General features: G+C 30.9%; 1 protein-coding gene across 3 annotated transcripts in view; it reads left to right on the top strand.

The window, feature by feature from the left end:
- LOC136974308 (uncharacterized) overlaps window positions 1-14,169 on the top strand; it is a 290,946-nt gene that overhangs the window by 188,882 nt on the left and 87,895 nt on the right. For all 3 annotated transcript variants that reach the window (XR_010880624.1, XM_067269150.1, XM_067269149.1), the window contains exons 21-24: window positions 929-1,074; window positions 2,611-2,857; window positions 2,986-3,161; window positions 5,176-5,902. Coding sequence is in view for 2 of the 3 variants with exons in the window: in XM_067269150.1 (XP_067125251.1) it covers window positions 929-1,074; window positions 2,611-2,857; window positions 2,986-3,161; window positions 5,176-5,902 (1,296 nt within the window). In the remaining variant the exon portion in view is untranslated. The remainder of the gene's footprint in view (window positions 1-928; window positions 1,075-2,610; window positions 2,858-2,985; window positions 3,162-5,175; window positions 5,903-14,169) is intronic.

Raw genomic sequence — 14,169 nt, forward strand, 5'->3', positions numbered from 1 at the left:
TACTCGAAATCTCCAGTTAGAGAAGTTTCCGTCCCGTAATTGCGGTAAGGTGGTCGCCATATTGCTTTCCATTGTCTTGACGTTTAGACTGATTCAAAAAAAAATTTCTTTGTATACTTTCTTCCTTAACGTATACGTATTTGTCGACTACTTTGTTCTTCTGGGCCCATAACCTGTTAAATTCCAAATGAGAAGACGACTGATTGGTAACACTAACAATTATTTTATTCAGACACACATACAGAGTAACGACTGGAGACAAAAGAAAGAGAGCTTCGGAGAGCCCGCCAATTCTTTTATACAGAGCTCGTGCGCCCTCTGGTGGCTCGAGCTTTATAATCCTTAACAGTAACTTGTTTGACTGACATCAGCAAGTTACAATCAATGGAAGTTTTTGAAATATTCCAAGGTCTAGAAAGGGCAAATGCATTAATTTGAAGGAGAAAGAAACGTTATCCAAAGCATGGCAGTATCTAGTTGATAACTTGATAAGGAAAGAGAAATATTATAGGCTTGACTTAAAAAATTTTTGTTAATAACATGTGTAATTATTTCATTTTAATTTTCTTTATATTTTTTATTTGTTTTAATGTTTTCATTTTTAAAATATGTAAATTGTTTGTTTTTCGAATTTTGTAAATTTAAAAATAGCAGTTATATTAAAGAAAAGAACTGAGTTCTACCATTAGAACTCAGTTCTTTTCTTTAATTTGTATTTTAATATGTTTTTAACCTGAGGCAGACCTCTGAATGGGGTTGTAAACATTTGTTTTGATTAAACTAGTGCTGGAAAAGTGTGTAAAGTATAGTGTGATTAGTATATTTATTTTCAATTTTTATACAAGTGCCTTCCAAATAAAAATGATTGCAGCAATGTATTTTATTAATGAAATTAAGTTTAATATTTTTGCATAATTATATTTTATAGGTGAGTTCCTGGGTATCTCATATTATTATTTCTCAACCTACTCATGAAGATCGCAAAGCTGTATTATCTTGTATATTAAGAGTTGCAATTTGTTGTTGGAATCTTGGAAATTTTAATTCAGCAGTTGAAATATTAGCAGGCTTGAAGTAAGTAAATTTAATTATTTTAAAAATAATAATTATTATAAATGTCTTAGATCTTATTTATATTATGCTCATTATATTATATTAAGCTCTAATCTGAGTGTAAAAATATAGACAGAGCTGTACTGAACAGTTTTGGCATCCAAGGCAACCTCATACCTAGTGCCCCTGATTCAATGTTAATTATAAAAAATTGTAGTGCTCCGCCACTAATTGTTCATTTTTTTTTGTATTTGTATATATTGTATATATTTAGACATAACTTTGCATTACTGTATCGGGTTATTATTATCGCGTTATTGTTGTATCGGTTACTATCATCGCGTTATTATTGTATCAAATTATTTTATCATGTCTTTTTTGTATCGGGTTTTCTTTTTTTTTTTTTGTTTCGTCATTCTTAGACGACACGCGCCCCCTTTTCGAACCACCTTTGGGGGATGTGTGCAAAAGGGGCCCTTGGATCGGTTACCAAAGGATCACGTGGGAGATGGTAGCCGAGAACAGTATAAATAGAAGGCCCAGGTGTGGAAGGGCACCTTTTTTTCCTGATTTTTTGGAGATCGAACTTCGTCTGCCTGAGCTGAACCAGTGTCGAGCACGTGAGTGAGGATCGGGAAGCCCTCTGAGAACAAAAGAGAAGAGGACAAGAATCGAACTCCATTGGAGCCGTATGAAAGATGAACGAATTAAGGTGAATTAATACAGACTTAGGAAGGTCCAAGGTATCGTCTTGAGCAATTATTTCATTTCTCCACGCGGGATAATTGTCGGCTAGACTCTAGTGTAGTTATGGAGTCACCGCGTGTTGTTGTTCTAACGACAAGGAGAGCGAAGATGTGTATGCGTACTAATTGTATCTAGACACGTGTGGTTGGAAAGGAATTTCTGTATAAGTTATTTTTTGTTCCTGTTTTGATGTTAATTACAAATAAACATGTTTTTCTGTAAGCCGACTTCTTTCCCTTTTTTTTGTAGACCAATAGACCTCGGTCTAACCTTAGGGTCCTAACAAAATTCTATAGGCTCGTTTTGGTGTTGCTTGGAGCACTTAAGTTATGTCACTGTATACAGATATATTAATATAAGATTCAAGTATTATTGATTGATTGCAATTAGTTTTTGATATATATTATGTTTAATTTCAACTTAATTACATTATTTAACTTTAAAAATATGGCTGAATTTAGTTAATTGTAGTTTTTAAGAGTTTTTGATAGTCTTCTAATAGATTAAAAAATTATTTCTTGCTTTAATATTAATTATAATTTTACATTCAAAATTACATTCTATTCATTTTTCAATGATTTTTTCAAAATATATATAAAATTTACATATCTATACATTTTTTAATTATTGAAGGCAATAGATTTATCAAATATTTGGTAAGTATTTTGTTTTCAGTGATAACAATTATTCAAATTATTTTATAGTAGTTTTGAATTTACTTTGAACACAAAATGAAGAATTTTCAGTTTTCAGATAAATTAGATTTAAATGTATTTTAAATTAATTAATAGAAATATATTTCTCTTTCAGATCAGAAAAATTAAAACCATTTTGGCTATCCATATCTGATCAGTTAACTGTTCTAGATATGTTGACTGATGCACTATTAACTTCAGAACCTTCACTAGAATATCAAGAAGCAGTTGAAAGAGCACTTGCTATTCCACACAGTAAAGTTATTCCATTTTTTGGTACATTTTTGAGAGATTTGCAAGCTGTTTTACATGGTATGCCAAGTCTTATTGTATTGCCAGCATACAATACTCAAAATCTAGAGGTAATCAATATTTTAATGTAAAAAGTAAAATTATAAAATAAATAAAATTTAAGAAAATTAAATCTAGATATTAATTTAAAAACTTTTACATTAATAATTACAAAATATCTCTTTAACTTTACTATTAGTTTATATCAGATTTTCATGGTGAAGATCACTTTATGTCAAGAATTGGAGTAGGAGGCATCATTAATGTTGAAAAAATTACTCATGCTCATCAAATATTAGATGATATACAAACATTTCATATTCATGCTCAGCAAAGACTTCAGACTATGATAGAAATAGCAACAAAGGAGATTAAGTATGTAAAAATATAATTTAAATTTTAGTCTTTATAAATTAGTGTAAACTAAAAATTTATATATTATATATTGGTATTATATATGTCATGGTAAATATTTGAAATTTTGTGCAAATTATGAATAATAATAAAATGAGATATAAGGTGTGATCAAATGAAAAGGTACCTTTCAAAATATCATGAATTAAAACTACACACAAAATACAACAAAAATCAGTAAAAGGAATAAAAATTATTTTTTTAATGTATAATAAAGTAGATAATTTTTATTCCTTTTACTGGTTTTTGTGATATTTTGTGTGTAGTTTTATTCTAAACAACTAGTTTTTGCTGTGGTGAATATTTTTTTATTATTATGAATTACATGGTACATGAGACATTCATTCTTTTTGTTGTAAATAGCCACAAATGTATGTGATATCACTACGGCAAGACACTGGGCACAATATTGGTCACTTAGCAGTATCACTACTTATTAGATTAGTTGTCTCTCAGTGGTCCACGTCATGTAGGAAAATCGAGCTGCCATTGATGGACATTACAATGAAGAACTGTGAGGTGTGATACACTTCCTATATGTGGAGCTTGCTGTCTTCTACAAGGCATTTTCTATGCTTCTTCGAAAGTTTGGCTGCCATAAACTTTTGCTGATAGCATTTATGGCCTGAGCCACCTGTTGGTCTTTATAGCTCAAAACTGGGTACCACATGACCTGATGCATACACAAACTTAATCTGTCACCTCTATTGGTCATGCAATTTTCAGGTGGCTATGTGCATTTCTTCATGGTGCTGCAATTTCACTTTTAAGGAGTGTAATGGTGTGATAGCCTTGCTATGACATTTATATTAAACTTATATAACTATTTATACCTAATTTCCCAAAGGATATTAACAAATAGTATTTAAAACTTTAATTAAATAAATTCTTAATAAATAAAATTTAAGTTCTAGTTCAGTTATATCTTATTTATGTTAAATATTTTTTCAGTTTTTTAATGTAAATGTTAAAATCATTTCAATTATAAATCCATTTCTCTGTAAATTGATTCTATTCTACAATACATTAAAATAAAAGGAATGAAGAATATAGTTTAAACATATCCACAATAGTTAGAACCTGAAACTGATTTACAGAATAAAATGAGAGATTTTTGATGTTTTTTCTGATATACAATAAATTAAAAGACTATTTTTTTCCTCTCTATTTGATGTTATATTAAATGAAATTTTTAAATATCCAAATTTTTATCAAAAGTTTAAAATCACATAATTTAAATATGCCAAAACAGATTTAAACAATAAGTGATAATAATTATTTGAAATTAATTATTAATTTGTTTCTTAATTATTTATTTAATATTTAGTTGTGGAAAAATGAAATTAAATAAAATTATTGTTATAATAATTTATTTGTAAATAAAAAATGCTGTTTATCATATAATGTCATCTAATATTTAGTACACTCAAACCTGTTTTTGTGCGGTTTTTTTGTGCGACTTTTTTATATGTGCAATGTGTTTTGTGCAATTATTTTTGTGCAGTATACCAATTTGATTGAAATTCATATACTGCACACAAAAAATCACACAAAACAAATTGCACAAATAAAAAATTGCACAAAAAAAGACCACACAAAAACGGGTTTGAGTGTAGAGATCAGAAAAATGAGTATGTTAAAAATTTTTCTGTTTTTTATTTCAAAAACTGTTAGAATATCTTTATCTATGAGATATAAATAATTATGTACACTATTTTGTATAAGTTATATATATATTAGATTTAACAATCATCAGCTATTATCTGTTACATATTTCTATTTTTCAAAGTTTCATCCATCCAAAATTCACTTAAAAAACATTTTAAAAAAATAATAGATTTTACCTTACAATATTTTCTTTTAATAATTTTTATCTTTAAAGCATTGTATATTTGAAGTTTGCAGATAAGAATTAATCTTTATAATGCTAAAATAAATTCAAATAATAATAATATTATTTTTGTTTTTTCAACAGTGACAAGAATGGACTTATTGAGCAAAATGATGATTTTTATGAAATAGATATAGGTGCATACAGACCCATTCAACCATTGAGTTATGATCATGGAGTTAGTTTTGTACCACTTACAGAAAAGTCTGTTGATTTTCATAATCTTCAATGTTTACATCATGGAACAACTGTGATCCATCTGGAAGAAGAAAGAACTCGTTCAGTTCTTTGTTATCTAAAATTAGAAAGAAGTAATTCTTTATTAACATGGTGTAAACCAGCTTGGAGTTCTCTTAGACCAAGTGGATCTCAAGATTATTCCCTTAATTTACATATTGAAGAACCAGTATCACCTGGTTTGCTTTTAAAGTATGACAGTAATGAAATAGCAATAAATAATTTAGAAGAAGGTTTTATTGATTTGGGATATGTTAAAGAAATTACACTTGGACAAAGCAATATTGATATAGGAGCTCTTTGTCGTCGACATGGATTAGAAGAAACTATGCTTGATCAAAACTGTATTAAACTTTTATATGGAACTAATCTTTCTGATAATAGGACAATTGAATTCTTTGCTCCGAAATTAGTTGCACGGATATGGTATGAAGGTTTACGACAGTTAATACATCTTTTAAAAAGACAATATCAGCTTTGTGATAGAAGGATTCATTGGTTGAAAGAACAATACCTGTATTTATATTTTGAAGAACAAGCATGCATTGGTCCAACACCAGCTGAAGCAATTAAGGTGAAATTTTTATTTCTTTAATTAAAAGTAGTAATTACTAATTATGATAATTTCTATATAGAAAATAATTACTGAAATAATTATGTCTGAATAAGTTTTTTATAATTTAATAACAATGAAAATTCATTTTTCTGTTTATTAGAATCATGCTTATTGTAATCATGGATATTATTGATCATTTAATGTAATCAGAATTAATATGTACAGTACCAAAACACTATACAATCAAACCTCAGTTTACAAACTTAATTCATTCCTAAAAGTTGTTTTGAAACCAATTTGTTCTCAAACTGAAACAAATTTTTCCATAAGAAACAATGTAAAATGGATTAATCTGTTTTTGACCCTCAAAACAAAGCCTTTTATTCATCTTTTTAGCAGCATTTCATGCATAAAAGTGTCTACAGAATGCAATATGATTTTATCTATATTCTTTTAATATATATATATATATATATATATATTAAAAGCAAAGTGTTTCATCATCACAAACTTAAACTAAAACACTTTACAAAAAGTGCTATAAATAGAGATTTGACTCTGCCGGGATGAATATTGTTGAGACCCTAAAGCTAGGCTGAGGTCTACTGGTCTACAAAAAAAAGAAAGGAGTTGGCTTACGGAAAATATATTTATTTATATTTACCACCAGCACGGAAAAATGAAAAACTCATACACGAATTCCTTTACACCCTCACGTGTCTAGAGTACGATTAGCACACGTACAGTACCTTCACTCTCCTTGTCCTTACATTAACACGTAACAGTTTTCACACAATCTCTACACTAACAAGAATGGTTCCTTAGAAGCATTGAACTCGCGGTAACTCCGTACCTATAATGACGTCTAATCGACAATTATCCTGCGTGGAGAAAAAAAATGTTTGTTTGAGACGATACCTCAGACCTTCCTACTTCTGTATTGATTCTTTCCACTTCGTTGTTTTCTCATACGGCTCTGATGGAGTTCGATTCTCGTCCTCTTTTTTTCTCTTTTGTTCCCAGAAACTTTTCGATTCTCACGCACGTGCTCACTTTATGTCCCTCGACGACACCGATCCAGCTGAGGCGGATGAAGTTAGACTTCCAAAAATTAGGGGAAGAAGGTGCCCTTCCCAGCACCGGATTAAGCCTCTAGCGGGCCCTAGACAAATTTTAAATTGGGGCCCCATATAAATAAGTTACTTGTAAACAAATCTTAAATAATGTCACTTAAAATTTTTATTAATAATAGAGAATACAAACACTAATACAATGATAATTGTACAACAAAAGAGTTTCTGGTACACATGATAATTGTACAACAAAAGAGTTTCTGGTACAATGAGAAATGTACAGTAAGACTCCGCTTAATACGGGGGATGCGTTCCTAGACGACAAAGCGCTAAGTGAAACAGCATTAAACGAGACCATTTTAATATAGAGTAAATAGGGATATGGGAACACGTGACCAAAAACTAAGCAATTTTACTATAATTTTAAGTTATTTTTATATAAATTTTCACATAATAATATATGTCAAATAACATAAACTTGTTTTTTGCGATGAAGTCCTGTAGTTTCATTGGTTGCTTTCTTTTTCTTTCCTTAAGCAAATGTCGGTAGCAGAAGATCGCATCAAGAATGCCTCGTTTTGCTTTGGCACTCCTATCAAAATCTGGATCATTCGCTACAATTTGATTAACGATTTTGGTTATCATTTCCAAACTTTTCCTAAGGAAATCTGTAGCAAGTTCTTTGGTTCTTCGTCTTCAGAATCTCTATTTTCCAGTTTCACACGAATTCCTTGTTCTGCCAGTTCTTGAAGACGTCGTTGGTAAGGCTCTTACCAGAAACCTGTAGTAACTCCCCAATATCCTGCTCGTCTACATATGTATCGATTAAGTTGACAATTTTGTCAACCTAACGATACAGCGATAGACTCTTCTCGATGAAAATTCTTGAATACCTGCAGCCATAACTTCTTCCACACTCCGCTCATGCATTTATCAGTTAATTCTTGCCAAGAGAAGTCGGTATTTCCTATGGCATCTATGATGTTATATTTTTTCCAAAATTGAACAAAACAAACATAGGTTTAAGGGAAGTACAGCGCTAAGACGAATTGTCACTTTTTGCTGATTGATTCGTGTTTCAGAATAATCGTATTATATACGAATCAATGAAATACCACGTGAATCAGCATAAATTTTGAGTGTTTTTTAGGCGTCAAGCAGACTGCATTATATCGAATCAGCGATAAGCGAAGTCTTACTGTATATAATTTTAGCCATTAATTAGCCTTTCAAATATTTAAATTTTTGGTTTTTGGATTTTCATTTCAGAAAATTGATCAATCTAGCCATTTGAGAGTGTCTGTTTCTTTAGTAAGCATTGTTTCGTTTGTAAGCATTGACCCTTTCCTGTCCTATTGAATTTCTTAAGTAATTTTTAACTCGTTTTAAAACAGAGAAAGATTCTGCACTGAAGCCCTCTGAATTACGGGCCTTAGACATTTGTCTAATTTGTCTATTGGATAATCCAGTCCTGGACCTTCCACACCTGGACCTTCTATTTATACAGTCCTGTTGCCTTCTCTCACATGATCTTTTTGTGACCAATCCAAGGGCCCTTTTTGCACGCACCTTTCAAAGGTGGTTCGAATAGGGGTCACGTGTCATCAACGAACAACAAGGGGAAAGCCCGATACAATAATAACGCGATAATAATAACCCGATACAATAAAAGTAACACAAAGTTATTACAATGATATATACAATATACACATACAAAACCGAACAACCAATAAGTGGCGGAGCACTACAATATAACCAAATTAGTCAAGACAGACAAGTACTTTATCCTCACTTTCCAAAATATATTTCAATTTTTTTCATTTAAATTTTAATTAATTAATTAATTTTGATTTCATTTTTAATTTTAGTTTCAATTTTGGTGTAAAAACCAGAGTTTTAATTATTATTTTATTATTTTAAATTTTAATTAACTGGCTACTTAGTATTAATAAATATTATATTAACCATTAATATTATAATATAAACATAATATATTAATAAATTTTTGTTATTTAATTTGAGTCAAGTACCTTTAAATACAAATTATTGGATGCCATTTATATTATGGAAATGTAAATTAATGCAGTTTTTATTAATTAATTTGATATAAATTGAATTGTGATGTGTACCAAAAACTGGAAGTAGTAACTTACCCTCATGCGCATTGAAATCTAATTTGAATAACAACAACATTGATGGCTTGTGTTATGACATCTAATGATGTGAGGCAAACCTTGGTGCCACAACTGAATCAGTAGCAGGGGCAAATTCTCTGGTCTTGCTTATCATGTGCTGCATGCTTAATTAAGAGAAAGTTTTGACTGTCAATATACTTTTTATATGAGAATGGAGAATGTGAAGACAGGTACAACATGAGTTACAAGATACAATTTTAATAATTGATAATCTTTATTTCATGTGAAGTAAGACAGATTTTTTTGGAAGTCAGCTAGATTCTGTCAGAATATTTATCTGATTCAATTTTCTTATATTTATGAATATAGTTCTGTAAATTTGGAAAATGGCTGAAGTTACATTCTTTAATTTGGGATATCCACAAATTTAATTTTGACTGAAATTCATTTACACTTCCTATGAATTGAAAAAGAGTTCTTTGTTCCCCTTCAAGTTCAAGATTGGGTTTATTCATTTTGGTTGTTATATCAGTAAGTGTGGGATTACGAAGAACCGCGGTGTTAAAATTCGCAAATTTAGGTGAGTTTGATTACCACAAAAGGAGGAGGCAAGCGTAAATTTTAAGAAATATATATATTTTGTAAACAAGGTGGACAAAAGTTTGTGCTAAAAATAAATTTTTTCTCCCAATTACCGGAAGTAGTTGACTGCCATCCCGTGGCAGACTGTATCATCTACTCTCGAAGCAGGGATCAAACATGGCACTGTACCATTAGTCAGGATCGCCTAAGATTTTACCATTTTATTTATTTTAAGAGTAAATGTAAGGGTACTAACAATTATATTTATCTTATAGTTATTCTAATTGCATAATTATGTCTGAATATGAGCCAGAGAAAAAGAAAAAAATGGACATACACTTACAATTTTCAAGAAGATTGGGAAGAGAAATATGTTTTTATTTATTTTAAGAACAAATGTATTTGTTTGATTTGCAGTTCAACAGTTGCTATTGGAAAAAAGTGCAACGTAGAACGACATTTTACAACGATTCATAAAAAATATGATACTGAATATCCTATTAACAGCAGTTTAAGAAAATCTAAAGTGAAAGAATTGAAAACCACATTAGTTGCCCAACAATCTGTATTTACTAAGTCCGTGACTAAATCAAGAGCTTCTACAATTGCTTTAAGATTGCACATATACTTGCAATGCACAAAAAACCCTTTGACAATGGCAACATAATTAAAGAAGCAATGCTTGCTGCATCACAAACATTGTTCAAGAATTTAAAAATAAGAAGGAAATTATATCAGCTATTGAAGATGTTCCATTATCAAGAAATTCAGTCACTCGTAGAATAGAAGCAATGTCTGAAAATATCAAATTACAAACAAAGAAAGATTTAGAAAAATGCATTTTTTTAAGTTTACAGTGTGATGAATCAACAGACATCTGTAATATTGCTCAAATAAATATTTATCAGTTTTGCCACTACAAGGAAATACACGTGGAAAGGACATATACAAAGTTATTAAAAACTACATTAAAGAAATTAACATGGCCCCTTCAAAAACTTGTGTCCATTACAACTGATGGAGCACCTGCTATGATTGGTTCTGGTGTTGGCTTCATCTCATTACGTAAGAATGATGCTGAGTTTTCAAATTTTTTTCATTATCACTGCATCATCCATCAACAGGCATTATGTACAAAAGTGTTGCATTATGAACATGTCATGAAAGTTGTAAAAATTGTAAATTCTATTCGAGCCAGACCACTTCAGAACAGATTATTTAAAATACTGACTGATGAACTTGATGCTGAGTATGGAACTTTAAAACATTCTGAAGTTAGATGGCTTAGTAAGGGAAAAGTCTTACAATGATTTGTAGATCTTCTTCCAGAGATAAAACTGTAGAATCCAGAAACGAAACTTATGAAGAACTTAATGATCATGGTTGGTTGTCAGATTTATCCTTTCTTATGTATCATCCTTGTATATTGTCAGGTTATCTTATTTTATTGTTTATTTTCTTGTCTATGTTCTGATTGTCGTCAATATCAATATTGTAAGTTGTAATTTTTTTATTCCTGTACATGAAATGTATTTAAAATTGTAAAATATTCCTTTATATATATATATATATATTTGCTACTTTTTGGGCATTATTGGTATGGAAGCAGTGTGTTGGTGGTGGGGGCTATATAAGGTGTGAGGGACCGGCAATGGATCATTCTGGTTCCTGGTGTTCGAAAAAAGAAGGATTTTTCATGAGTGCTGTGTGAATAGGAGTGAACTGGCCTTCCTTCTCTTTGTGTGTGTGAGGAAGTTCCTAGTTTTGGTAATCCATTTCCATCTGAGGGAGAAATTTGAAGTACAATATAATATTCAGACAAGTGAATCGGTTGCTGGTTTATAACCTCACAAAGCGAATAGTTTTTTTGGAACCGATTGGATTTGTTCAACTCTTTGTCTTCTCACCGAAGGACTTTTGTTTTGTGAACCGCCATGTGCTATGTATGTACCAACTTTGTGGAGACATTGACATTGTATATATAATTTTTGTACATAAAGTTAGTTTTAAGTGTATTTCTTGCTTGCCTCCTCCTTTTGTGGTAATCAAACTCACCTACATTTGCGAATTTTAACACCGCGGTTCTTCGTAATCCCACACTTACTGATATAACAACCAAAATGAATAAACCCAATCTTGAACTTGAAGGGAAACAAAGAACTCTTTTTCAATTCATAGGAAGTGTAAATGAATTTCAGTCAAAATTAAATTTGTGGATATCCCAAATTAAAGAATGTAACTTCAGCCATTTTCCAAATTTACAGAACTATATTCATAAATATAAGAAAATTGAATCAGATTAATATTCTGAAAATCTTGCTGAACTTAAAAATAATTTCGAAATTAGATTTTCTGATTTTTGTAAAATTCATCCAATTGTTTCATTTATTTTAAATCCATTTGTTGATATTAATATTTCTGAAATATCGCAAATTGTTTATATAATATTGTTTATATATATACTGTAATATCGCAAATATCACAAAAGATTGCAAGTATATTGAATAAAAATGTCAGTATTTTAGAAATGAAAATAATTGATTTTCAATCTGACCTACAATTACAAACAAGAGTATCACAAACTTATTTTTGGATACTTGTGGATGAGAGAAAATATCCACTTGTAAAGGAAACTTTTCAAAGATTAAACTCCTACTTTGGATCAACTTTGTGAAAGTGGCTTTTCGACAATGAAATTTTTAAAATTAAAGTTCAGATCCAGAATGACAAATGAGCATCTGAATGATTGTATGACTCTTGCTGTAACACCTTATGCACCAGAGTACAATAAACTGGCAGAAGACATGCAATGTCAGTCTTCACATTGATTATTAATAAATAAGTTTTGTTTATCCTGTATTGTATTTAATTTGTAGTAGATTAGTAGTAGTGTAATATTATTGTGTTTTGTTTTACCTATTGTGGCTGATTTTTTCAAGAAAAAGGTCATTGTTCTATGTGTGGCTTGCCTAAAATTTTTAAATTCTTAATTTGCTCCACATAGACTAAAGGTTGGGCACCGCTGATATAAACTATAACTACATGCTTAAAACTAACTATAACTAATTAAAACTAAGTGAGGAAGAATTTTATAATCAGAAACCAATGATAGGATAGAGGAAAGTGGGTACCCAAATACTGGTGATGATCTTGAGGTGATGGATTTTCAAAATGTTCTCTTTCTTGGAGTTGTTGGGTAATTTCCCAGTTCACTTCAATGGCAATTTTGGGACTCAATAATCTTTCTAGATTGAATTTTTTTTGATTCTTTCATCTGACTTCTTCTTCTTTATGCACTGCCGAAACACAGTAGAGAATTCACTTCTACTGTCTTGTCTTGTCAGAGTCCCACAGAATGGCTGTTGTTCACACACACAGCCCTCAGGGCCACATTCCTCTTTTGTTCTAAAAGGATTAGTCAGTATCACCCAAGAAGAAAGGGTTGAGAAGGAAATTTCTAGAAGGGACAAACAATAGACAAAGGAAAGAAAGGAAACTGTACAAAAATTAAAATGAAATATATATTGATACTATGGCGTACATCCACAAGAACAATTACGCCAATAATTTATTCTAACATGTAAACTTTTTTATCATTTGTGTTAGCTTTTACATTGACAACTAGTGGCTAGCCGTTTTAAGTCAGTGTGATGCTTGTGGGAACTTGATTGCTTGCTTGTGCTGCAGCAAACAAGTGCACTCACATGATGTCATTCAAAGCTTTTAACACAGCCAGAAGCTTACAGTACCCAGTCAGCATATATGTATTATATGGTTTTAAATCTAAGTTGTGAATTGTTGTGAGTTATGTATGTTGTTGCTATACATTATTTTATTCACACCAAATAACGTTTCTGCCTATTGTTTAATGCAGGGGTCACCAAACTTTTTTCACAGCGGGCCAGATAACAGAGAATTACGAGTGTGGGCTGTATAACTATTTTGTTCAATACAGTATACTGAATACACAAAAAATAAAGGAAACCAACATATTTATTTACCAATACACAAATGCAACCACTGCAGCAAGCTCGTAATTTGCTTTTCTCAGAAACTTCATTGCAGGTACAGTGGTACCTCGTACAACGTACGCCTTGAATAACGGACGCTGCGAACAACGGACTTTCTGTTTTCCATTACGTGACTCGAGCAACAAACTGGCTGCAAACAATGGACTTTCCTGCATAATTGGTGACTGCTCCATGGATGCGTTCTTTAATAGCAGTCACTCTGCGTCTCCGCTACTACAGGAGTGTGCTGCTGTTCTGTTTGTAGGCATTTAGGAACGACAGTGAAAGAAAGAAAGATGGCGGCGCTCGCACTATCGATAGTATCGTGATGGAGGAATATATAATTCTAAAATATGAGCTTTAAAAGTCCAAAGAAGGGTCCCAATTGTAAAATTTAACCATAAAATGGATTATTTGTTGAAAGAGCATTCAAAATAGCCTCGAAAAAAAACAGTACAAAAATTGTAAAGACACTTACATCCCCA

Source organism: Centruroides vittatus, unplaced genomic scaffold, assembly GCF_030686945.1.
Source record: "Centruroides vittatus isolate TY-2023 unplaced genomic scaffold, ASM3068694v2 contig_347, whole genome shotgun sequence".
NCBI classification, from domain to species: domain Eukaryota; kingdom Metazoa; phylum Arthropoda; class Arachnida; order Scorpiones; family Buthidae; genus Centruroides; species Centruroides vittatus.